The sequence below is a fragment of the Pipra filicauda genome, unplaced genomic scaffold (assembly GCF_003945595.2).
Source record: "Pipra filicauda isolate LSUMZ 115617 unplaced genomic scaffold, ASM394559v2 scaffold10_size6260569_pilon, whole genome shotgun sequence".
NCBI classification, from domain to species: Eukaryota; Metazoa; Chordata; class Aves; order Passeriformes; family Pipridae; genus Pipra; species Pipra filicauda.
Genome location: NW_024103541.1, coordinates 4,050,951 through 4,077,473, shown reverse-complemented (window position 1 = coordinate 4,077,473; position 26,523 = coordinate 4,050,951). Strand labels below are relative to the sequence as shown.

Genomic DNA, 26,523 nt, shown 5'->3' with positions numbered 1-26,523 from the left:
TCCCTAGCAATCTCATATCTTTGCTGCAGCTTCCCCATATTAGCAGGTTTCTATATCTCTCACTCCTTAAGATCTGAGAAGGTGGTGAGTGCCCTTTCAGGCTGGGACAGCCCTGGCTGGCAGCTAACCCTGTTTGCAGGCAGCGCAGAGGCAGGAGAGGGGGGATGTCTGTGTAGGGTAGCTGGTGACAATGGGCTGAGATCATTAAAATCATGGCCTGCCCAAGACAGAGGAAAGAAGTGGGGTTTGTTTCATCCTAGGAACACACATCCCATGTGCAAGGTGGACACAGAAGGGATGGTAGTCAGCAAAGATTAGGAAAAGTCTCCTAACTGCAGGGACTAAACATCCTCTGCCCAGGCTACAAACACAGATCACATCAGCATCTCCCCAAATATGCCACAGTTTGGGGCATGAAAGAGATGAAACCATCCCTTCAGGTCCCTCCCCTCCATGCTCCTCTCCTCTACTGAGAGAGCTAACCAAACCTCCCGAGGGATTTGTTTTCAAGTCCCTGTGGGTTTGTCCCAGTGCTTTTGCTAGAAGACACTGCCAGCTCTCGGCAGCCCCGGAGCGTCTATCGGAGCTGGTCTATCGGAGCGGGGCCGTGTGGCTGTGTTGGGGTGGTTGCAGCAGGACAACTCTTTCTCTGAGTGTGGGTAAGAACCATTATCTGCTCCACACCTCGTGGCACAGCTTTTCAGAACAAGTGCACGGCCCCTGATAGCAGGGCCAGAAGCGCAACAAGCCGCACCCGTCCATTAAAATAAGACACTGGCTGGCTTTGAAATAGCGTTTATAAATAGAGAAATTAAGGTCTGCCTTCGATTCCTGTCTGTAATGGACACCGCGACCCGGCTGCCCTGGCAGCGGTGCCCTCCTGTCCGTGCGTGTTTAACCTCGGCGCGGCAGTGCCACCCGGGCGGGCGCTGCGGGACGGGGCTGGGGGTCCCACCGCTCCCGTGCTCCCACCGCTGGGCCGGGCAGGGCTGGGCCGGGCACTGAGCCGGGCACTGAGCCGGGCTGTGCAGAGCCGCGCTGGGCCGGGCTGTGCCGAGCCGAGCGGAGCTGAGCGAGGCAGTGGCTGCGGCCGCGGCGGGGACACGGGCAGAGGGCGGAGCCCGGGCCTGACATCACGGCTCCGGCTCCCGCTCCCGGACGGCGCCGCTCGCCCTCCCGCCGCCGCGCAGAGGTGAGGACCGCGGGGGACGGGCACCGCGCGGGGACGGGCACAGTCCGCGGCCAGCGGGGCTGAGCCACGGCCGGGGCTCGAACCGGCAGCCGCGGGGCGCGCCGGGCGTGCGGTGCAGCGCCGGGCGGGGGTGGCTCGGCTCGGCTCGGCTCGGCTCGGCTGGGCTGGGCTCGGCTCGGCTGCCCCCGCCCGGGGGGAAACGTCTCGGGTCCGCAGGGGCTCCCCCGCCGCGGAGCGGTGCCTCCTAGACTCCCGCTCCGGGATCCCCACGGCCGGGCTACGGAGCGGGGCTGGTCCCTCCCCGCGGCCCGCTCCGCCCATGGGCTCGGGCAGCGGGGTCCGGGCCCCCGGGGAGGTTTCGGACGCAGCCGCCTCGGTGCGAGTGTTGCGTTTGGGGCTGGAGACAGATCTCGGGTGGAGATTTCCGCGGGGGCTGGTGTGTCCCAGTCCGGGAGGTCACTGGGAAAAGAGGTCGGTGGGATGCTCGTCCCTGGTAGGTCCGCCGGGTTACGATGCGGGGTGCCCGCGGGAAGAGCTTTCCCGTAGCTACTGGACACGTCTGTGCAGATGCGGCAAACTCCCTGGCACCGGGCAACACCACCCCCCCCCCCCCCCCCCCCCCCGAAACAGCTCGGGTTTGCTGTTCCGGGAGATATGGTCCTCGTGAGTGCAGCGGAGATGGATGGATGGATGGATGGATGGATGGATGGATGGATGGATGGATGGATGGATGGATGGATGGATGGATGGATGCACTGTGTTCCTCTGGGACCACTTGGTGTTTGGGTTTCACTTTTCATTTTCAGCTCTCCAAATGCTTTGAGGAGATGAGTGGCTTCTTCTAGCCAGGGAGAAATCAGCACTGAGATATAAAAATCTTGGGGAAAATCTTGGCCAGGGCCCAGGATCCCTCAGAGGCGAGTGGGGAGGGCTGTGTGGTTTCTGTGCTGATTTAGGGACTTGTGAAACCTACAAAGATTGGATGCTTATTGGGGAGGACTTCAGCATTTGATTCGTGTCAGAGTAACAAAGGATGAAAACTGTGAAGGAGTTGGAGAGCTGACTTTGTAGTACGACCATCCCTCAGATGATGTAACCTGTGGTGGGACTTTCCATGTATTGTGACCCTGGTTAGGGTGTAACACCTGCCTGGAGGGTACACAGGGCCATCACAGCCCCATCAGGGAGCTTGGGGAAGGGTTTGTGTTCCTAATGCCTGCACCACACTGAGCAAAGCAGAGGGCAGACAGGTACTGAAGACCCCAGGTGATTTCTGTCAGAATAGTCTAAATAAAACTAACACACAGAAAATTGGCTCCTGTGGCCAGAAACCAAAACTGAGAGACAGCAGGAGAGGAAGGCCGTCGCCTACAGCATCAATACTCTGTGGGCTGGGGAGATGCAGGGTTAATAAGATTTAAATACTGCATCAAGCTTAAGTTTTCTCTTCTTTTAAAATCACATTTGCCATGAAACAAAAGTACAGTGATATAAGATGCCACAGTCACTGCACATATTTGATTTCCTCTGTGATTGTAAAGAAGAAAATGTTGATGACTCAACAAGTCTGTGTTTAACAGAACCACATCAAACCCCAGGAAAACGTGCTCTTTGAAAGCATAATAATTTTTTGTTGTTTGCTTTGCTTTTTATTTTTGTTTTGGGTTTGTTTTGTTTTGCTTTTTATTGTTAAGAAATATACTTTGACTGTGACCTTGTAACATCACTCCCATAAATAGAAGCAGGTTTAGATTCAGGGGAAACACATTTTTTCCGATGGTGGAAGAAGTAGGCCAGCCATGCTATCTCTCTTGAGAGGTGGGAAAGGCAGTGGCAGCTGTGTTAAGAAATGTCGCATACCAAGAATTAAAACCCACCAATTTATTATCTCCAAGTTTACCATCAGTGATTAGAGTTAGCTTTTGGTCAACCCCATAATGGAAGAAAATGCTATTTTCAAATTTTAATTTACTACTTCTCATAGGGTAGTGTCATGGATTGACCCTGGCCAGATGCCAGGTAGCCACTAAAGCCACTTTCTCACTCTCCCTCTGCAACTGGACAGTGGAGAGAGAAAAAAAAAAACAGCTAAGGATTCATGAGTTGAGATAAGGGCTGGGAGAGGTGAGTTACTGATTATCTTCACGAGCAAAACAGACTCAAAGTGGGGATAGTACTTAAATTTATTACTAACAGGATCAGAGCAAAAGAGTGAAAAGTAAAATAATCTTAAAAACACTTTCCCCCCATCCCTCCTTCCTTCCATGTTCTCCCTTCTCCCCCCCAGCAGTGCAGGGGGATGGGGAATGGAGGTTGTGGTCAGTTGTTGTTTCTGCCACTGCTCAGGGAGAGAAGTCCTTCCCCTGCTCCCGTGGGGTCCTTGATGGACCTCTCCGGTGTGAGTCCATCCCTCGGGCAGCAGTTCTTCCCAAACTGCTGTCCCGTGGGTCACTCCTCCATGGGGTCAGTCCTTCACGGATGAGCTGTACCGGTGTGGGTCCCCCGCAGGGGCCACAACTCCTACCCAGGAAAAACCTGTTCCGGCCTATGCTTCCCTCTCCATGGGCCGCAGGTATCCGGCAGGACCCCGCTCCATCTTGGGCCTCCCATGGGGTCACAGCCTCCTTCATGCATCCACCTGCTCAGGATGGGCTCCTCCATGGGTGCAGGTGGGTCTCTGCACCCCGATGGTCCCCCATGGGCTGCAGGGGCACAGCTGCTCCACCATGGGCTGCACCACGGGCTGCAGGGCCTCAGCTCCGGCACCTGGAGCACCTCCTGCCCCTCCTTCTGCACTGGCCTTGGTGTCTATCTTGTTGTTCCCATGTTCTCACTCCACTCTTCCCTGGCTGGAATTCCTTCTGTGCCACAATCTTCTTTTCTTAAATATGTTCTAACAGAGGTGTTACTATCAATCCTGATTGGCTCAGCCTTGGCTGGCAGCAGGAAGTCCGTCCTGGAGCCAGCTGGCATTGGCTTCATGGGACAGGGGAAGCTTCTAGCAGCTTCTAACAGAAGCCAGCCCTGTAGCCCTCCAACTACCAAAACTCAGCCACAGAAACCCACTACAGGTAGTTTTCCCTGCAGACCTGCAGTGGATTAAGCAGCTTCCCATCTTCATCTAAGTTTAAGTGAACTGTTGCTTAACTGAAAGGATAAAACATTTTGAAAGCATGTTGGTGATGTGGGAGTTTCCATCACATTTCCAAAAGCCATTACATAGTCTGGGGCCTGAACCACTTGAACGTTTTGAAAATTTTCCCATGGTTTAAGGAGCTGAGACAGAAATTCCTCCCATTTTTCCAGGTTCTCAGATTTTCAGTGAGTCTCTCTAAAGCCTTGGTTGTGGCAACACGTGCATTTCCATTTAGTTTATATGAACTATACTACGGTAGTCTTTGGAAAAAAATGTCCTAAGAGATCCCCATGGACTGTAGGACTGTAGCAAGAACCAGGGTCTGTGGTAACGTGTCCACCACTGAAGTAGGCTGATATCAACTACCGATCATGGGCAAGCACTAATAGATCATAGAGTCATAGAATAGTTTGGGTTGGAAGGGACCTTAAAGATCATCTTGTTCCAATGCCCCTGCCATAGGAAGGGACACCTTCCCCTAGAACAGGTTGCTATAAGCCCCGTCCAACCTGGTCCTGAACACTTCCAGGAATGGAGCATTCACAGCTTCTCTTGGCCAGTCCATCGCCACCCTCAGTGAAGAATTTCTTCCTTATACCCTCCTTCAGCTTAAGGACATTCCCCCTTGTCCTGTCACTACAATCCCTTGTGAAAAGTCCCTCTCCAGCTCTCTTGTAACCCCTTTAGGTACTGGAAGTTGCCCTAAGGTCTTCCTGGAGTCTTCTCTCCTCCAGGCCGAACAACTCCAACTCTCTGAGCCTGTCTTCTTAGGAGAGGGGCTCCAGCATCTCAAGCATCTCCAGCATCTCAAGCATCTTTGTGGCCTCCTTTGGACTTGCTCCAGCAGGTCCATGTTCTTCTTAGGTTGGGGTTAGATACCAACCTGCATCACTTCAGGTGCTTAGAGTAAATTAACTTCTCACCACAAGGCTGTCCTGGCCAAACGTGGGTGCAGGAGTCAGTGCTCCAGCACAGCTGGCTTTACAAAACTCATTCAAGACCATCAAAGAGAAATCCCAGGCGGACAGACTCGGCCAGACAAACAGCATCAGCTCCCTCTGCAGCTGCCAGCACAGCTTGGTACAGTATGGCTCTCCTGAGCAGTGGTGAAATACATGGTGTTTGTACTCATTCAGCACAATGAGTGGGGCTCCCTAAGTCTTTGGGGTCCTCAGGAGAGACATGTTGTGCACACCTGCACATATTTGTCTCTCTGGGCTGAACTGCAAAACCCCTGCCAGTGCAGTGGAAAAGTTGAAGCAAGCTGGATCTCCTCTGTGGGATGCTGGACCAAAGGCATGTTTTGGCTGGGCATAGGCAAACAGTGGGGGAGGAAGGGGAAGGCAGAGTGCTCTGGGATCCTGGCATGTCAGGGAAGAGTTGATTTTCAGTGAAGAGCATCTCTCTCCCACCCAGCTCCACCCACCTGGGTCCCCAAAGACTGACTACCTGGTCAGCCGATTGCATTTGCCCTGTCTCTCCCAGGATCTTCGCAGGAGCTGCTGGGAAAGGTGGAAGAGGCAGAACATGGGCCTACGTGAGCTTTGTTGCCCTTCCTGGGCAGAGCTCTGTGTTTTCACCACTGGGCTGATTCAGGGCTGGCTCAGAGCTACCTGTGCTGTGAACATGGTGTGTCACACCTGTGCTCCCCAGGGGGAAAGCAAGGGATCAGCAAGAGCTGGGCTGGCCCTCTGCCATAGGCTGTGTCTTCCCTTCACCCCACACTGCCCCCCAAGCCATCTTCTCCCCATGTGGTCCTGTGCATCTTCTGAGTCATTGGGAGAGGCAAAATCAGAAAGACAAGGGCGTGCTGATCTTGGAGACCCTTCTAACAGGCACTGCGGTGTGGAAATAGCCAATACAAATATTTAAATGCACACGCAGTGCAATTCCTCCCTGTCTTTCCTGGAAAGAAACAAAGAGGTTTTAAAGAGCTGGAGCCTCTGCCAGCTCCCTGCAGTGACTGCTGAAGTCAGGTCTCGCCATCCCTGAAGCCCTGGAGCTCCCAGCAGAGCAGCACGTGCTGCCCGGAGAGGAGCGGAAGCACCAGCTCATTGCAGGCACAGGAGCACCTCCTCCCAGTGTGTCTGGCCGCAGGGCGTTACTAGATCTACCTGAGAAACTTCCACCATCCTGGCTTTTGGCTGCTTCCCCATTCTCCTTGCACTTTGGAGAGGGGAAGGCTCAGAAATAGGTGAGTCACTGAGATGATCATTAACTTGTTAAGAGCAGCAAGAGATTGAAGACCGCCAAAAAAAGCAAGAGAAGCCCCATAACACCTAAGTACAGCACCTGAAGTTGTTGTAAACCACCCCTTTATATCGCTGAAGAACTGTGAGCTGATAAGCAGAGGAAATAACCTTTTCATTCCAAGTCACATCAGCCAGACACAGTCCTGTGTGCTATGTCAGCAGCACTGCTCTACCAAACTCTGTCTTGCTTCAGGTCTGTGCTCTCCATGGTCTTACAGTGAAACCTCTGGGCTTCCTAGACTTTCAGATTCCCATTTTATCATGTTTTATTACAGGGCAGGTCTTTCCCAGGCTTCTCATTACTCTATCAACACAGTGGGCACAGGCAGCAAGATCTTTTTGCAGAAGAGCAAAGGAAGCTCTTCAAACAAGGACTTTGCTGTAGAAAAGTGGTACTGCAAAGGGGGACCCCTTGCCTTTGGAGACAAATTTGGAAGAGGAGAGTTTGCAGGCATCTATGGTAAAAACTGTTGGTAACTGCTTAAAAGTACATAATTTCGATGAAAACAGACCAAAAGTTTGTTTTCCAGTTCTATATTATATACGGGTGATTTTTCTGCTCAGCACTGGGTGTTTAACCTTGGGGAGGGAAATTATTCCCACAAAGTGACCACAGGCTGGTGTAGTTCTATACAAAACTGTAGCCAAAATGTCTGAACTTATGTGGGGAAAAAAAGAGACTATTTTGCCCCTGTAGGAAATTCTGGTAGGCCTTTCTCCTCTACTTTTCTCTGTTTTGAAAGATGTTCTTGACTTTTGGTCATGGTGAAGAACATCTTGTGGTCAGGGACATGCCTTTGGCTTCACTGCTGGCTTCCAAAAACAACATTCTCAATATTTATCAATGTTTAAACCTGAGGGTGTGCGGAGTGGGGAGGGTCAGTGCCTGTCAGCCCATGTTTTCATTAGCGGGTGATGGAGTAGGGAGGCACATACTGAATTTGTAGGTGACACTGAGCTTGGAGGGACTGGAACCATTTTAGAGGAGACTAAAAATTAAAAATCGTTGGAGAGCTGGTCTAAAAAAACAGGGAGAGTGTTATGTCCTGTGTGGTCGGACTGACTGACCGCCTGGACACTGGGTGAGCGACCGGCCAGACAGTGGCCGTGGGGAGCCAGAGGACAGGGTGATGGACACTGTGCCCCATGAGTCAACAGTGTCACACAGTTGTGCAAAAGCAAACACTCTTCTGGGATGAAGAAAGAGAAGTGGCGCGTTGGGGAAGCGGCGTCTCTGCTCCAGCTGGTACCTTTTAGGGGCTCAATTGGAAAATGCAGTTCTGGGCATCCTCCAAGAAAAATGAGAGCAAGGAACAGAGGCTGAGTTGTTGGACACCCTGTAAATAACAGCTCTGATGGAGAGTTGGGTTTCACGTGGGCAGGAAAAACTGAAGGGAGATATGAAACCTGTTCTCGAAATGCAGAATGTGTCTGCAGAGAATGACAGGGCAAATCATTTTCCGAGTCCTTTGGGGGTAAAAGAAGAAGTGATGAGGTTAACTGGATTGACAGATTAAAGACGAGAGAAAGCAGGTCTCTGCAGGAGCTTATGGAAGTGGTTTTAACAGACAAATACCTGATAAATGAGATAATCAGGTAAACACCTGCCCTGGGGCAAGGGAAGGGATGAGGACCTGAGAATACAAAGTGCATTAGAGTGGAGAACAGGGCAGGTCTGTCCCCACCGCATTGCAGGGGACAGACTCAGCGCCCAGTAATGCCTGCTTGGGGCAGGACCATCTACCCTGGGACATGTCCCTGTCCCACCTCCCCACCCCAGCAGTAGGGTATGGGGTAAACAACTCCCCGTTCCCTGTCCCATATGCCTGGGGGCAAAGAGGCCGAAGGACAGCAGCGGGGAGAGCCCAGCCCCCAGCATTTCCTCATTCTCATATCCTGGCTGGCAGCCTGGGTAGCTTTGCATCATGGCTTTTCTGGCTGAGGCAATACCGAAGGGTGATTTATACCCTTTGCCAGTTCCTGGTTTGAGCCACTGGGGATAAAACTCTGCTTTGGAAGGAGAAAGAGGAAAAGGGGCAGCAAGCTTAGTTTCCTCAACTCCTTCTCTCACCTGCAGAGCAGAGTAAGTCATTTCCAGTCAGCCTGGGCAGCACTGAAAGGTCTCCAGAAATGTGCACCAGAGCCAGGATTAAAGCGGCTTTGGATAAACCCTTTTATTACTTAAATCTCTTCCAGTTCCAACAGGTTCAGGTTCATGGTACTTGCTGTGTTTCTGGGAGGGATGCTCTGTGTGTGGGAAAAAGACTTAAACATTTGATTTTCCTTGGAAATAAAAGAGTTGTAGCCAAAATAATGAATATTTCTGCTCACAGTAAGACCTGACTGAAGGCTTCAGGTCCTGAACGTTCCTCTCCAGCTGGGGGTTCTCGAGGGTTAACACAGCTGGAGATGCTCTGCAAACAGAGGCTGTAGGGCTTTGGCTTCATTGTCCAAAGGTCCCTCCATGCAGACTGAAAGTCCTCTGGAGGCAGAGATCACCCCTGTCCTCCAGTGTGTGTGTTTGTGGGGCTGTGCTCCATGGAGCTGGATGCCAGCCATGCAATGACCTCTGCAATGACCTGACCAAGGGCTCTGCTACGTCATTTGATTCCTCATGTGCCTTGCTGGTCTTTCAACCCATGTGCTCATTAAGGAATGTAGATTATAATTGTGTGCTTTATGTCAAATAACCCCCAAGCAGAAGCTGAAGCACAGAGCAGGCTCTCTGATGACCTGCACTGGGCTGAATCCAGAGCTTCTGGAGACTCAGCTGTGGAAGGTCTAAACAAAACCTGACTTCAGGGGAAGACACAAAAGCAGTTGTTTTAGCCAAGGTAGTGCATCCTAAGATTCCATCCGTGAGGCTGAGCTCAGAGATGAGTTTTTGTGCAAACAGGAACCAGTTTGCTTGCACAGAACAGGATATTATTTGAGCTCCTTATGAGATTGCTGCCATGTTCTTCAGCAGAATTTGACTCAGTGATAAGTTTAAGGCACTGCCTTTTTATTAGAGTTATTGTAAAACTAACTTGTCTTTTATCTGATAAATCTGAATAGCAGGGCAGTGAAATGAGTCTTAGTTTTTTTTGTCCAGAACTGAAGCGAAGCTCATGCTTTGCCGTTCAAGATCCATCCTTCTTCAGAGTGTACAACTCAAACACTTCCAGACTGCAAATTACAGGAACCAGCTAGGCTATCCTGCTGCACCAGAGGATGTGAGAGGCGCCCAGAAAGATGGTCTCATTGTTAAAGACATGGTCGAAGATATCTGGGTCGTCCCAGACAAACTTGCTGGAGTCTCATCATTGTTAGTATCTTAGTCCTCCACGTCTGTTGAAAGAGGATAACCAATGAGCTGGCTCCTCATTAGCTGTGGGGGATGATCTGCTTGGCAGATAGACTCTGCTGTGAGCCCAGAGACACCTGAGTGGGCTCCTGCAGCCCAGCTCCATCCAGAAAGTCTGTCCTGCTGCAAAACTTGCGTGAGGCCTCTCAGTGTGGGCAGAGAGGCAGAAAAACCTTGTTTGCCTGGCACCGAGCCTAAGCTAACAGCCTCTGCCAAGCCTCAGGTGCAAAATATGTAGAATTATCCCTGTTTTTCTTCTGTGAGAACCCCTCCCTCCCTCTGCCTGGGCAACAGCGATTTGACTGCTTCGTTTCACTCAGCCTCTCTCTGTCTGATCCCATTCTTTGGGGCAGAAGTGGCCTTCTGGCCAGTTTTTTAGGGTGCTGGCAGAGGGGAGATCCCTGTCTTGCTCACTTGCCCATCATTGCTCTTCTCCTACAAATAATAGCAGTAATTGCAATGCAGTTGGTGAACTGCACATGGGAACAAGTGTGCTACAGCTGGACAGACCATCCCCACACAGTGATATAAGGCTGTGAATTAACAGTCTAGCTCAAGGGCAGCTCTGTATTGTATTCAATATTTTAGTTATGGAACTGCTGCGCAGTTAGGATTGAAGTTAGTTTACTTCCACTGGGCTGTGCTTTAAATCATTTTGTAGCTTCCTTGGTAAGAAACTGATCTTGAACTGGCTTTGGATGGGTTGACCTTGCCCTGGAGAATTAGCTTTGGCAGGGAGAGTTTTAAGCAGGTAACCCATTGTCCATAGCTGCAGAAAAAGAAGTGTGGACTCAGGGCGGTGGCAGGAGATGGGGGTCTGCGTGCTCTGCAGAGATACAGAAGTGAAAAAAAGCTGTTGCCTAATCAGACAGTTCATTGCCAGGCATCTGTTAGGTAGAAACCACAGTGTTTGTCTCAGTGAAATGCGTTTATGGTGAAAGAGGGATTTTCTCTTCCTTTCCTCGGGAGGATTTCAGCGCATGGCAGTGACAGCAATGCAACCCACGGGGGTAAGCAGCAGCCAGCAGCAGCGATGGGTCCTGCTCCAAAGCCCCAAAGCCAGAGCATGACTGAAATAATCACACCAAAATCCACAGAAAAGATTTTGCGTCTTCTTACTTTTTAACTACCCTGCTGACTTCAAAGGCCATTTAATTATGTCATCCCTTTTAATCAAAATAACTGGAGACAGCAAAGCTGTTTATCTTCAAACATTGCCAACATCTCTATACATGTTCAGTGGCAGCTACAGGACAGAGAAAACATACTACAAGAAAATTTGCTTGCAGCAAAATTTACATCCCAGTGGGAGCACAGAGAGAGCTTTTGAGGTGCCTTAAAGCAATTATGAAATGAGTCTGTGGGTAACAATCGCTTCGCCACCCTGAATACTGATTTCTCTCCCCTTGGCTGAGAGCCAGAGATGTGTTTCTTTATTTTGGGATAATATTTTGTGAGTACAGGTGGTGGAAAAGGAGGAGGGGTGCAGGAAAGCAAGCTCATTATGCTAAACAATAGCATTGGCCCTAGAACAAATAGTTCTGGCCATGAATAAATTTAAGTGGAGCAAGAAGGTTTCTAAAAGGTAAAGCAGTGAGTGTTTGATAAAGCGTCTGATAAGAAGGGACCAGGGAAAAAAACCCACACACACCATCTTTTCAGATAGAGCTGCTTTACTTTACACAAGGGGCTTCCTGTTGACCTGAGCTCCACTTGTGAGGTCGCTCCTCATCTCCAGAAGTCTCAAATGGTCCCTGCTCCCTCCTCACCCATGTGTTTCTTTTCCAAGCTGAAAGCTCTCATCATCTCTCTCACTCGATCCCTATGACCCTTCCTTAGGTTTATTCCCTTTTTTTTTTTTTTGCAGTGGGATGAGCAGAACTGCAGTGTGCTGTCCAGTCTATGGATTTATAGACTGGTATAGTCGTGTTATCTCCACTGTTTTGTATGCCTTTCCCACTAATTCCTGGTGAAACTTCCTAGTGACTGTGATACACATGGAATACACCTAAGGCAGGGGTGTGTGCACAGGCAGCAGCCTGGGTTAATCACTGACACAGCCAGCATCACCAAATCAGCCTTGCTTGGTGAGAGGCAGGGAGAGCAGACAGACCTCTGCCATAGAAACGGTATTGTCTCTGAAGCTGTGGTGGTTTTGTATCCAGGACAGTGAATTACAGTTTCAAAGTCCATCTGCTGAAGGTGTTTTGCAGGCTTTCAATGAGGAACAGGACTGAGATTGTGGTTGCTCTGTGAGAGTAACTCCCTCAGTAGCTCGGCTGTGTTTGATGTGTGTCTGCCAGGGACCACCAAGTTGGTATTTTCAGAGTAATGTGACACTCTGATCATTTTTCTGAGTGTTGCTAATAAGATTACAGCTCATTAAAGTGTACATATGCTATGGGGGATTATGCCCATAGGCAGTTCTTGGCATGTATCAGTAGCGAATTTTGGTGCTCAGGCACTTGGAATGAAGAGGTCCTTCTGCAGATTCTTCACAATAGGCCGACTGTCTTAAATGATTTAGATTAGATATTATGAAGAAATTCTTTACTATAAGGGTGGTGAGACACTGGCACATGTTGCCCAGAGATCTTGTGGACTCCCCATCCCTGGAGGTGTTCACAGCCAGGCTGGATGGGGCTCTGAGTAGCCTGGTCTAGTGGAAGGTGTCCCTGCCCATAGCAGGGGGTTGGAACAAGATGATCTTTAAGGTCTCTTCCAACCCAACCCATTCTATGATTCTATGATCATCACGCACAAGCTCTATCTTCTCAATATTCACTCCCTTTCCCAGATCACTTATGAGCATGTTGAACAGCACAAATCCTCAGGGAAATCCCTTGACAACCTATTCCCGTTATGAAAATCATTTATTTCTTCTCACCCTTTGTTTCCCATTGGTAACTATTCATGCAGAAGTGCCCTTCCCCTTTGCACCACTACTGCGCCAATCCCAGAAAAGCCTTGGGCAAAGGATATTTCCAAAAGCCTATGAAAAACACCTCTGTGCCAGGGACCAGGTCACCCCAACTAAGTGGTCACCTTCACTTTGAAAGAACTTGACCAGCTATAGGGCACTCCAAAGCCAAGTTGTCTCCCTCCCCAGTATATCACACATGGTCTTTATTATAATCTCTAACAGTGTGCCCAGTACAAAAGCCAGATGTCCTGGTTTGTAAGTTCCCTGAGCCACCTTCTGAGCCCTTTAAAAATCTGACCTCCAGGAATTTGCCATTCCATAAGGGTAAATTTGCTGTTCCTTCAGTCGAGAGGCAGATTTGAGCCACAGGAACAGGCTGAGAGCAGTCTGGCAGTTCCCTGCCCAAGTTTCTTCTGACCTCCAGGTCTAGCTGCTGTGCTGCCTGTGAATTTATTGATTTAACCTCTCCATGCCCTCAATATCTAATCTGTTACAGGGCAAAATTCATTAACGTTTGTAAAGCTCATCAAGATCTTTCATGAGCAAATCTCATCATGTTTTAATATATTTTTTAAATGCCACAAGTAAGTTCTCATTACTCATTAAAGAGCTGAAGCAAACAGCGCTTGCCAGACCCAAATATTCGAATAGGCAAAGGCTGCAACTCTCTTCACTTACCACTTTTAGAACACTTTCAATTCAACTCCCTGCACTGATTCTGCTCCTGCAAATCAGAAGCACCCACCCCTCTGGCTTTTCCAAATGTAGGCTCAGGGATCCTCTTAGACCCCTGGACCAGGACTTTTCAGGAGATGCCTGGTAGCCACATGGGGATCTGAGAGCTGCTGATCCCGATCACTCGTAGCATTGCCCTGGCTTTGCAGTGTGAGATGGCAGCATGAGGAACAGCAGAGGGTGGATGAGTGCATCCATCAGGTGTTGGATCACACAGACCTGGGAAACCTCCCTAAAAGCCTTCACCTTCCAACCTAGCATGGTATTGTGTCCCCCTCCAATGGTGCTTGTACATTATTGCACACTTGCTGGCGGGTTTGGCAGTTGGGTCCTGGGCTACTGGGGCCAAAACCACATTCACCTGTTCAAGTGGCCTAAGTGGCACTTTTCCCCATGACCGCAGGTGTGATCTGGGTCTCTGCAAGAGCTCCACAGTGAGTTGGTATTTCTCCTTGGTTTTCCTACCAGGATGTCCAGAGGAGACATGGCCAAGCCCCTCCTGGGCCATGGGAGCACAGAGGGTGACCCCGGCGTGACGCCTGCGTCCGGCCGCACCATCGGGGTGCTGGGGAGCGGGGACTTCGCGCGGTCCTTGGCCATCCGCCTGGTGTGCTCCGGCTTCAAGGTGGTGGTCGGCAGCCGCAACCCGAAGCGGAAAGCCAGCCTCTTCCCTTCCGCGGCAGAGGTCACCTTCCAGGCCGAGGCGGTGAAGAAGACAGACGTCATTTTTGTGGCGGTTTTCAGGGAACATTACTCCACCCTCTGTGACCTGGCTGATGTGCTGGCGGGCAAGATCCTGGTGGACGTCAGTAACAACACTGAGATCAACCATCACAAGGAGTCCAACGCAGAGTACTTGGCTTCCCTGTTCCCAGCCTCCACTGTGGTCAAGGGGTTTAACGTGGTTTCTGCATGGACGCTGCAGTCAGGTGCCAGAGATGGAAACAAGCAGGTATTGTTTTCTTCCAACAAGGGCTAAATCACAACTGCTTCAGCAGCCAAGGTCTGGCAGCATCAGCAAATGGCCTTAGGCTCCTGGAGGAGTCTGAGTGCTGGCCATGGCATCCACCCCATAGCTTCTGTGTTTCTTTGCTCAGAAATGAAGTACCCTCACTCACTTCATGCTTTGTAGTCTTTGAAGCATCTGCCTAAGTGAAAAGTATTGTTTAATTGTCTGTTTATCTAAACAGAGCCAGTAAAAAAAACTGGTGGTGTACACATGAAAGGAAACCTGTCCAGGAGAGAGGTCTTTGGCAGTTGTGGTAAATCCCTGTCAAAAAGCTTGCCAGGAATCATGATGCTCAGTGGAATAATGATGGCTCCCTGTAATACAGTATCCTTCCTGATGCACTCGATCCCAGAAGCCTGATCTCCTTGCCCTATATGTATATTTCTGTTTGTTGCAGGTTCTAATTTGCTCAAATAACCAAGAAGCCAAGCGCACTGTAGCAGAAATTGCTCAAGTCATGGGATTCACCCCTGTGGACATGGGTTGCATGTCGTCAGCCTGTGAGATCGAGAACATTCCCCTGCGCCTCTTGCCAGCCTGGAAAATCCCCATCTTTTTGGCTCTGGGGCTTTTTCTTTGCTTCTTCACTTACAACCTGATCCGGCAGGTCATCCACCCTTTTATCAGGGAGCAGAAGAACAAGCTGTACAAGATCCCCATCGAGGTGGTCAACACGACGCTGCCTTGTGTGTCCTACGTCTTGCTGTCCCTTGTCTACCTGCCTGGGGTGCTGGCAGCCTGCTCGCAGCTCTACTATGGCACCAAATACAGGCGCTTTCCAGACTGGCTCGACCAGTGGCTCCAACACCGAAAGCAGATCGGTCTCCTCAGCTTCTTCTGTGCAGCCCTGCATGCCGTGTACAGCCTCTGCCTGCCCATGCGCCGCTCCCACCGGTACCTGTTAATCGAGACGGCCGTCAAGCAGGTAACGTGGGTGCTCCTCAGGTCAGCACCCGGCATAATCCACATCCAGGTGTTGGGTGGCAGGCTTAATATCTTGGCTTTTTTTCACTCACTTTCCAAAGCAGGTGTGGGACAGTGGGAATAAGCTGTTACATATAGGAGTCCTTTCCCCGCAGGTCGGTCACACACCACACACTGGGCACCCACCCATCCATGCTGAGGACCCACCACCTCAGAGGGTGTTCCCTGTGCACAGCCAGGCCTAGGATCAAAGTACCCCATGCCATTACTCCCCAGAAGCACAGAGAAGCCTTTGAAACCAGCCTTGCCTGGCACCTGGCATGTCAGACTAGGGCAGAGGCAGGAAAAATGCCAGGAGAGGAGAAATCCAGTGGGGGAGAGAGCAGAGTTTCCCTCAGCTTTTCTCTCTAGGTTTTTGGATATCCCTGTTTGTTCATACTGATGTTCACAGTATGTGCTGCTGGAGTGACCAAGTCATAACCCAGAGCAGGTTGTGTGTCCTTATCACAGTGTGCCTCCAGGGGCTTAACAAAATAGTGGTGAGGAACTGGTCATAGTCTAAGAGAAGGAGTAAATGGAAAGGGACTTGACTGCCTCATTGAGACTCTCGGCATTGTTTATCCAGTGTGAGATTGCTGCCTTCAGGCCGTTCAGCCAGCTGTATAGCTCAGCAGTGCCACGGGAGAATGTAATTTCCCTCTTTTGTGCCCCTAACTTCTCACTGCTCCACCCTACTCCCTCCTGGGATGGCACAGGCTTTGTGCAGCTGAGTGGGGAACCTGATGAAGGAATTACCTCACAACCAGTCTGCTTTCTGCACTGGGGTATTTGCACAAGTGATTCCAAATGTGTATCCCAACACAGAGGAGGGAAGGGGCTGTCGGGGCAGAGGGTGCCTCTTCAGAGCATCCATCAAACACCATCCCCAGCCTCTCAGCTCCAGCCTTGAGCAGGTCCTTCTCAATTGCCACAGTTGCACATTAATCTCAGGCAAGCATCCTGTGTTCATTTCCCCTCTGCCTCCTGTTTTCTAGCAACATCTTTGTTTAGTATATTAAACCCATTTAATGGGCTAAAGAGGACAGTTCTAAATGTTCCTCTTTGCCATGCAGTATAAAACCCATCTTCCCTTCCATTAGCATGAACAATTTCCCCCCTAAATGCACTTAAAACAAAGGTTATTAGGAGAGTACTGCATATTCAAGCATCTGTATTTGTTTTCTTGTCTTTAAACTAACTTCTCATTGTAATTATCTTTCCAAATGTGACTTTGGGGCTTGCTGCTGTGGTTACGGGGATGGGAGCTGAGAGCATTCAGCAGTTCTTCCCAGCAGGCTTCAAATCAAGTCTAGCTTTGGCCAAATGGTGGTGGGATAAGGGAGCATTTCCACATCTCCCAAATAGGCAAATAGTGCTGGAGGTATGAATAGGACCAATGCTCACCCAGGAAAGCTGCTTCCAAAACCAAAACAAATAAAATTCAGTTCCTCTATTCCTAAGTGCTCCATTTTAACAAACCTTCATTGTCATGCCAGGCTGTGGAGAAGAAGATGAATATCTGGGTAGAGGAGGAAGTCTGGAGAATGGAGATTTATATCTCTGTTGGAATTATTGCCCTGGGCTTGCTGTCGTTACTTGCCATCACTTCACTTCCATCCATCGCAAACTCTCTCAACTGGAGGGAATTCAGTTTCATTCAGGTAAAGTTGACATTTGCCAATGCCAGAGAGTGATTCTGCAGAGTCAGGCCCTCACACAGGCCAAAGAGGGCAGGGTTTGACCTGCTGTCCCAGCCCATCCCTGCTCCAGCACTGCAAGCTGTGCGCTGGTGTCAGCAGCAAATCCAGCTATGCCACAGCTCCCCGTGCACCCCAGAGCCATGGATCCCTTGTCCAGGAGGTGACACCCAGAGGGGTCAGAGAGTAGAGGGCTATAGTGTGTCCTGGGGTCCGTGCTGCTCTCACACAGGAGTTTGCCCTGTCCACAGAAGGTGCTTCTCTCAGGGGGAAGGGGAAATGCAATGTGTCAGTGGCATGACACATGAGGATCAGCGGCAGCAGGGCTGCTGCAGGGAGTTTGCACCAGGCTGCAGAGGGCAGGCAGGTAGCCCACTATGGAGGCAGCTGGCTGCAGGCCACAGATCTGCCCTTGCATTTCAGGGAGAATGAGCTTCTGAAAAGGAAAGTGCCTGAGAGGACAGTGCAAGGGAAAGACAGGTTTGGCAGAGCGTGCATGCACCCAAGTATTCAGCAGATAAGTTCGAAAAGGCTTAGACTGGTCTATGAAGTGCCAGAGCTCAAGCAGCACAGAGAACTGGGTATGACACCAATGAAAAGTCCCTGTCTGATTCTAGAAACTGAATTAGGAAGGTAATTTTTTCTTTCTCCAGAGTCAATGAGTGGTTTAGGAGCCGTCTTCCTGCTTGCACCAATGCCCAAGTTCCTGAGAGTCAAAGTCCCTTAGTGACCTGAGTCTAGTCCATGGGACTTTCACAGACCCCAAACTCGGGAGCTGCTGCCTTTTCAGGAATGTGCTTGGAGCCAGGCTTAGGGCTAACTAACAAGGATAGCAGGGAATGAACCTTCCAAGTATCCTCTGCACATTAGAGCTGATTTTGAGGCCAGATTCCACTCACTGTGTCACAGTCGTATCCCACAGCCCTAAACCCCCTTGTTACTTGTGCCTCTTACACCACTGCTTTTTAGCATGCACCAGGCTTCATGTCCCACTGCAGTGACCCACATGGCACCCCAACATGCATGAGCCCCCGTAGGACCCCTGCTCCTCCCCTGCAGAGTCTCCCTGTGCTCCACGCTGGCGCACACCTAACCCTTCCAAAGGGGAGGGCAGGGTTCAGGGATGCAGAGGTGAATATCTTATCATCCAGCCTCTGTTAAGCTCTGTTGAAGCTCTTCAGTGGTACATAAATAATTCAATATTCATTGGAACAGGAGTTTGAAGTCCCTGCTTCCCCCACAAGTGCCCCGACCAACAACGGCCAAGTCAGTTTGTCTTTTTTCCTCTCCTGCTATGGGCTAGCCAGCAATTATTTACACTGAGTAGAAGAGCTGCACCAGGAGAGCTTGACCCCAAGAGATCATCCCCTGAGGAGAAGAGAGACCTGGCTTTAAACCTCTCCTTCAGATTGGACAATGGAAGCATATTAATTCTCACCACCATGTCCCAGGGGAGGGCTGCAGCTGCTGGGACGTTGGATAAATTGATCCTGACTTAGGCATCTCATACCAGGAATCCTAAATGAAGGGAAGTATCTTCTTGCAGCCTGGAAGGAGGCTTTGAAACCCCCTGCATTTCCCTTTGGCTCCCCAGGCAGCCTGGCAGCTGTCCTGGAGAGTGCTGGCATTGTGTCATGTAATATATATGTTGTCACTGCAGGTAGTGCTGCCATGTCCCACCACTGCAACACGACTGTCGCATCTGCCCTTTGGGAGCCCTTCCCTTGTCTTTCTAAGGGTCTGTCAGCACTGGGACCAGACAAATACATGATGGTCGGTTCCAAAATAGCTCTTGGCTGCCCCACATGGGAACTGGCTGGCTTAGTTCGTGGAAAGATACACCTATTTCTGTCTGCATGGAATAAAGCATGACAGTGTGACATGAGCTGATCACATGCCGGAGAGGCATAGCTGGTATTGAGCCCTACTGTGGAAATTCCACGTAAAAAGAGCAGGTTACAGGTCTCTTGGCATGTTACCTTCCATATTTATTTTTTTAATGAGGGTTGTTTTAAATTATTTACTCCTCAATAGGTTGGTGATGCCTTTCTTGAGGAAATTAAAAGAGCAGCTACAGCTACTGCTCCCAGGCTCCAGAGGTTACATTCACATAGCTCAGTGTGAGCCTCCCTGAATTAATGCACAGTGGCACAATGTAAATACAAGGGGTGAAGCATGAGGCTGCTTTCTCAAATATTTGGGGTTTTTAACATTTTTACAGCATGAAAGAAGATAAATGCAGAGCACAGACATCCCAGCCAGATGTCTTCCAGAAAATGCATCAATTTGTTACCATCTCAGTTTAAATAGATGATGTTTGAGAGATGCTGTACCAAAAGCCACATGTGAGACAAATTCAGGAGCCACTTTAGTCTCCTCCTTATCCAGAGCATCACAAGTCTGACATTTTCCAGTGTTTACATCTGTATTAGTGTCATGGGATATACTGCCACAGTCTTAAAATATACATCTGTTGCCTGATGGGATGAAAATCCTGTTTGTGTTGTTGCCAAGGCTATAGAAAAAAAAAGCTAATTTTCATAGTAGCTCCTGCACATACACAAATTTCAATTAAATGTGGTTAAATTGGATACATAGTTCCCCTATGTGTCCAGTTTTGATTAACAGGATATAGACACTGGATAGCAGGAATGATTTTTGTGTAATTCAACTTATAGGAGACATTTTTAATGTTCCCCAGTGATTTACAAATCAACTCTAATTGGTTGAGAAGTAAAAATGTGTATGATTGCCTTTACCTTCCCATCCTGAAAAGTCCTCCTGGAATTTGAAGGTTGAATTGACCTGGTTTCTTTCATAGTTCATGTAGCACAAGATGTAAAGAATCCGTAACCAGACCTTTTCTAACCCTCCTGTCGACAAAGTGCGAGAGGCCAGAGCCACTTCCATGGAGCTAATGACTTCATGGCTGCAGAAGTCAGGAACATATCTGGGTCAGGAAGGGGCTGTTTGCTTTTGGTGCTGCCCAGACATTTCTAAATGAGCCACATGTGACTGGATCAGCTTCACTGATGCATTACAGGGAGGTCACAGACACCAAGGAAATAGAAAATATACACAAAGGCTGCATTAGTAAGATAACAACTTCATGCAGCATCTTTCAGAGGGCTTTAACACCGTATGAGGGTACTGGCCCCACATTCCCCATGTTGCGACAGTGCAAAAGAAACCTCTGCCTGTTTAAAACAGAAAGGTTTCATAGTCAGAAACTGCATAGAGAGGATAAAGGAGAGCAGAGACTCAAAACTCTGTGTGGTATCTGGGCTAATCCTGCTGGCAAATCAGCCCCATGGGGTGCTCAGCAGGCTCTGCATGGTACTATACTGAATGTATGCAGAGCTGTACATACTGAACCAAGCTGCAATCAGCAGAACTTTTGTTTTTTGTGCGCTTACAGACCAACCTGTACCCAGCTGTCAGCTTGTCTGGCGGGTGCAGCCATGGGGCTCTACACCACAAATCCCAGGCACCCCTTGCACTCACCAGTCAGCCTCTCATTTGTGTTACAAGCAGATCAGCCCATTGCTGTTGTCAGAGGAGCTGCCAGCCACCAGCAGCTTAGCCATTCTTTTTTTGCCAATTAGCTTTTTGTTTCATGTGCCCTGCCATTCACACACAAAGGTGGGTTACTAAGGGCCTGGATATTGTCCTGCTAATTTCCACTCCTGCTCTCCCCCAGTACCATCAAGAGTTGAAAGAGAAATTGTAGAGGAACAAACTAATTATCTCCAGCTCTGGCACCTCTGCCATGCATAGAGCCTTGCTCAGGCTGACTCTGAACACTTCCTCTGCACAGAGCAGAAAGCATCTGCTGCCCTTGGACTTCACTCTGTCCCCTTTCCCCTGCCCTGCTTTACATCTCTGCTCTGCCAGATGAGTCCCAAGCTGATACTTCCAACCTTTTGCAACCCAGCGTTTTTTTTTTTCCTGTCGGAGAGAAGCTCAACCAACAAACGATGAATGATCTGTGGGTCAGGTCCTGCTGTTAAGTTCAACTGCGACCATGGCATGTTGCAGCAAACTCCTTAATTTTCCAAGTGCAACTAGTCTTGCCCTTGTTCAGGTTTGCTGCTTGTTACCACTTTGGTTTGGACTTGGACATGGCTTCTGGTAAGAATGACATCTGCCCCTGAAAGAAAGGAAAAATGTGGGTTTGCACGCAGGGCTGAGGTTCAGTTCACAGAACAGCTCCTGGCATGACCTTGAGTAATGCTCAGCTGTAACACAGAAGGAGTTCCTTACTTTAGCAGGGGTCATATAGGTAAAATCTTGGCAGGACTCAGTGACACTCACATGACTACCTGACAGATGCTGTAAAAATGAAGTACCGAGATCTGGTAGCACATTTTAGAGCTGTCCTTCCCTTCCTTGCCCAGTCTTCTTAGCTGCTTAAATGATTAGCTCTGAAGTTTAGAGGAGTCTTGGTCTAGTTTTTTGGTAACAACATGGTACATTTTTAAAAGTCGCCTGGGTTTTTAAATAGTTTCCCAGCAATCAAAAATAGGAAGGGAAGGTTTGAATTGAGTAGTTTTCCAGATGAGACTGGTTTCTCAAAAGAAAACATGAATCCTTTCTCCCATCTTGCCCTGGTCCCTTATTTCCCTGCTGTGCCCTCTTTCCTGGACATATCTTCAGGAAGACCCTGTTTCTTGCTGATTTCTGATTAGCTGCACCAAGACAGATATTTTGGCTTGTAAAAGCTTCATTCCCTAATTTAGGAACATGAGCAGCAAAGCTTGGGAGCCCCATCTCTGATGCTGGCAGGAAACCACAGATGAGGGAAAAACAGTTTAAAACCCCTCTTTGAGAGCAACCCTCAGAGGGAGCTGGAAATATCCAGGAGAAATGTTGTCTCTATGGGTGCTTGGGAGCATGATCTCAGCTGAAAACGGGGGAAGTTCTTGTCTGCAGAACGGGGGCTGGGTTCTTGCTGCCTCCCTGAGTGGCTAAAGAGCTCTTGGCTCTCCATTTCAAAGGCTTAGTCTACCACACAGCCTGATGGTCTGGCTCATGAACCAACACAGATCTCTAGGACACCCTTCAGGGCTGTTGCTCACCTCAGAACAGAGCACTTGTGTCTCCACAATCTCATTTTCCTGCAGGTGATACCAGTTACCTGACAGTGTCTTCACTCCGTGCGAAGCCACAGCTTCACACATCTCCAACAGTGCTAGCTGTGGGTCCAGAGCCACGATGCTGATGCTTCATCCCTCTTGCCAGCCATGGACTGGGAGGCAGCAGAGTTGGCAGCTGCAGCTTGGGACGAGCATTTGGGAGCTGCCTGTGCCCACCTGCTCAGCAGGAGCTGGGGCTGCTGCTTCACATGGATGTAGGAGCCCACATCTCTGCTGAGTTGGCAGCATCTTCCAGGAGACTCCTGCTGAGTTTCTAATATCACACTTAACCTCTGATTAGAAAAAGAAAAATGCAGTCTGGCACTCTACCCAGGAAAGGTTTCCAGTCATGTTTTATTCCGTCCAAGAAACACAGGAATGAATATTCATTGCTTTCTCCGTGCTATGTACACTTACAAAATGATGTAAAAAATACAGGAAAACAGCCAGGCACAAGGTCTTCTGCTAACTGGCCTGTGTTTCTGTTCCTTTTAGTCCAGCCTTGGATTTATTGCCTTGGTAGTCAGCACTCTGCACACGCTCACCTACGGATGGTCGAGGGCCTTTGATGAGAACCAGTACAAGTTCTACCTGCCTCCCACCTACACCCTCACGCTGCTCGTCCCATGTACTGTGATCATTGCAAAGGTCATCTTCAGTCTGCCCTGCATCCGGCACAGACTTCTGCGAATCAGGAGGGGCTGGGAGAAGGGGAGATATGTCAAATTTGTTCTGCCCAGCGCAACAGGGGAATATTCAAGTGGGGAGACCTCCAGCAATGTCTGACAGCCCCAGCTGTGATGGAGGATTTCAAAGCACTGTCGACGTTTCTATAAAGGTGTTTCTTTTTCTTAAATATATGTACGTTTTGGTATAATTGTGTTGTGGATAAAAAATAAAATTTGGTGACTTTAGAAAATGGATGACCATGAAACTAGTTCAGACAGTAGCAGTTAAATTGTATTGCTGATTTTGCTAGAACAATTATTGCCTTAAAAATGACTGTGAAAGCTGAGCTAGGAGCACTAAAATACGTAGGAAACTGATGGACTGTTAGTCAGATCAGTCACTTGAAGTGCTGGCTGGCAGCTCCCCAAACCAGTTCTTCTCAGTTGCTTCCCTAGCTGCTCTCATAAATTTCAATGCCTTCTTTTTAATATGAAGTTGCACCGATTTTCTGGGTTTATGACAGTAAAGATACCCTGCCTCTTGAGTGTCTGGATCAATCAAGGTGGTGAGATTTAGAAAGATCAATCCCCTCTGGTTTTGTTCTCCTCAATGAACTCTATGGACAAGTAAGAACAGCAATATCCATGTTACTAGTCAGTGCAGATATTACTAAAAGCATCCAAACCTGACAGCAAGCCCAGTATCCCTGTTCTCTCAAATACGGACAGAATTTCTGGTCCTGGAAGCAGTGCCTGGTGCATGTTTATAAGCTGCAGAAACAAAGCACCTCTTCCAGCATATAAAAACATTTGAAGAGAGAGATAACCCTAACACCAGATGTCTGGTCTGCACTACTGGCTCTGAGAGCTACTGCTCCACGTTCTCTGTTTTACTGAGCCAGTTTCAAGCTGTATTTGATGGAAATAGAGTGAAGATAATTATTGGAAAGACCTGCTGCTTCACAAAATTACATGGAGAAAACCAAGGCCTTCCAGCTGGCATTACATCAAATAATAGGGTGAAGCTTTTAGAAATTGCTGTCACCCGAACATTCCAATTTAAGCAAAAAAACCAGCAGCTCTAAACCCACTGGTTTTACTAGCAATAATAAGATCTCTGAACAGTCTTGCATAGGGATCAGCAAGTCTTGACCACAACATGAAAACACAGCAGTTGTACATTTTGGGCACAGTCCTTCATTGCCTTGCACCTTAAAAAAAGTCACTTGCTAAGTCACAAAGCAGATATCAAATGCTCTTCAGACTTCACACCCACTGCGGACAAGGTACAGGGCAGAGAAGATTTCTCTCCTAATTTCATGTTCCACCTGTTGCTTTCTGTCTCTAAGTTCTTGCTCTTTATCAGCATAATTCTTTATGTTTTGGCCATCCAAATCATCAAACAGCCAATGGACAGCCATTCACAAAAGCTCATTTTAAAGCAAGCAATTGGGATGACATAAGAAGACTACCTCAGTCAGTTCAGACACAAGGACATGCCTGGAATAGCTTTGTTTTCCTACAGTTAAGTAAAACACACCACTCAGTGTCAGTATTGCTTTGAAAAACAGCTGTCAGCCCCAAATGAGCTACAGTTTGTGGGACAAGAAAGTCCTTTTTACTAGACCAGTTAATATAAAGGATGGGGGGAATTATCAACTTTGGGGCACATAAGCCCTTCTACAAGCCAACATTGCTTCTGTAACCTGGGTGAGTTCTACACAGAGAATCTCAAGAACTCCCTATTTAGCCTTAAGTAACTATAGTGAGTAATATTCTCCAAGTATTGTTCATGTGGCCAGTGATGATAGTGAGAGACTTCAGTTCTTGCCTAAGACTTACAGTAAATTTCCAAATGCTACTTGCTGAATAGAAAGAAGCTGGCTTGAGGGAAAAGCCTAGATTTCATAATCAGGTGACTTTTTGTTTGTTTTGTTGGGTTTTTGGTAACATGGGGAAGGTACCATTCTTTCCCACTGTCTCCTTCAGCAAGCTGCTGTTATTAGGTTTACACTTCCAGAACCCAGATTGGCACCTGACCAAATCACTCACCAAGTCTGCAATCACTGGCCCAACAGTATTTATTTGTGGTTAGGTGATAGGTTAAGTTTCCACATGGATCTGCGATAGTTTCACCTGAGTATAATTCCACCCACTCCAGTTTAACTCATCCTTGAGGGAAAACTGCATTCTGCAATCTTGGTTTTTTAGTTGTCTTTTCCATTTTATCATCAAGCAAAGACAACATAAAAGCACCAGTTTACACTTTCTGGTTACAATGTATTTCAGTGCCTTTTTTTTTTTGCCCCATCTTAGCTTCTTTTCACACCTTTAGGCCAGGCAAAACTACTGCCTGGTGGCAAAAAAAAAATAAAAAAATTAGAAGGCAGGGAGGCAGGAAAAGAACATCACACAGGCTTGCAGGCTTTGTCTTCGGGGGGGAAAAGTGTGTTTTTATTGTGAGTCACTGCAAGGTTAAAGTCTCACCTTTCTGTCCAGCAGAAATAAGGTTTGCACCCTTGCTTTGTTTACATGACTTTCATGCCCATATACCCTTTCCCATGGCAAAGGGACAGTTTTCCTGAGCAGAAGTGGAGTCAGTGAGTCAGCATGGTGCTTTTCAGATGGATACAAGCCCAAAGTGACAGACAAGCCAGCTCAAAATCCCCACAGCATCTAAAAAAAGGCTGGTGAAGTGTCTCCAGGTAACACTTGTGCCAACACATTGGCCTGTCAGCCACTATCCCTTTTGAACACTGAAAACAATTCTGTAAGTGCAGAACAGCATTTCATGTGGTGGCCTCTGTATGCATCTGGTCCTTAAAACATGTGACACGACAGTTTGAGTAATTTCTTCTGACTCTGGAATGCTGAAAATTAGAGTGAGGAATTTTTCAATTATCTTTTCTGTAAGCATCTTTTGGTGTGCATAGGACATTCAGTAAGATTGGCTTAAAATTTAGCAATTAACTGGTTTTGTACTTGAAGTTATTCTCTCTCTCTTTCTCTCTCTGTATATATGTACACACACATATATATCTTATCGCAGAATATATAGCTGGAATGTAAATCCTTTGTATTTTTATTTTCTGTACTGCCTATTATGTGCCTCTGGGATATGTAAGAACCAATTGAAAAGCTGTAACAGTAAGGCTAGTTTTAATTACTGGCATCTGTAGTTATATAAAGATATTCTGAAGGGTCTACATAATTATATCAGAACTCATCTGAGTCTTTTTTTCCCTCCTCCCTCTAAACAATACCATTACTTTAATGGCAGTAGTAGAGTAGTGTGATTATCTAGAATTTAACCACTAAGAAATAAAACCCACTACAGCCAGCAGCTTGTAGAATCTCATTATCAAGGTAATAAAATGATCATTGCTGTGACCTATGGTGCCAGGGCTCAATTACGGAGCTCCTATACATGTGGGAGGGCACAAATGTGTACAGACATACATTTCATT

At 48.3% G+C, this 26,523-nt stretch overlaps 1 protein-coding gene across 4 annotated transcripts; it reads left to right on the top strand.

Moving 5' to 3' along the window:
* Nucleotides 1-589: 589 nt before the first annotated feature.
* Nucleotides 590-26,270, top strand: STEAP3 (STEAP3 metalloreductase). 4 transcript variants are annotated; one of them, XM_027723545.2, is made up of 5 exons: nt 590-659; nt 14,053-14,536; nt 14,991-15,518; nt 17,053-17,217; nt 22,884-26,270. In XM_027723545.2, the coding sequence occupies exons 2-5, from the start codon at nt 14,054-14,056 to the stop codon at nt 23,172-23,174; spliced, it is 1,467 nt and encodes a 488-aa protein (XP_027579346.1). In that variant the 5' UTR covers nt 590-659; nt 14,053; the 3' UTR covers nt 23,175-26,270. The 4 variants fall into 4 exon arrangements, with proteins under 4 accessions (XP_027579346.1, XP_027579345.1, XP_039238000.1 ...); XM_027723544.2 differs by lacking the exon at nt 590-659 and adding an exon at nt 1,084-1,192; XM_027723546.2 differs by lacking the exon at nt 590-659 and adding an exon at nt 1,513-1,663.
* Nucleotides 26,271-26,523: the final 253 nt, after the last annotated feature.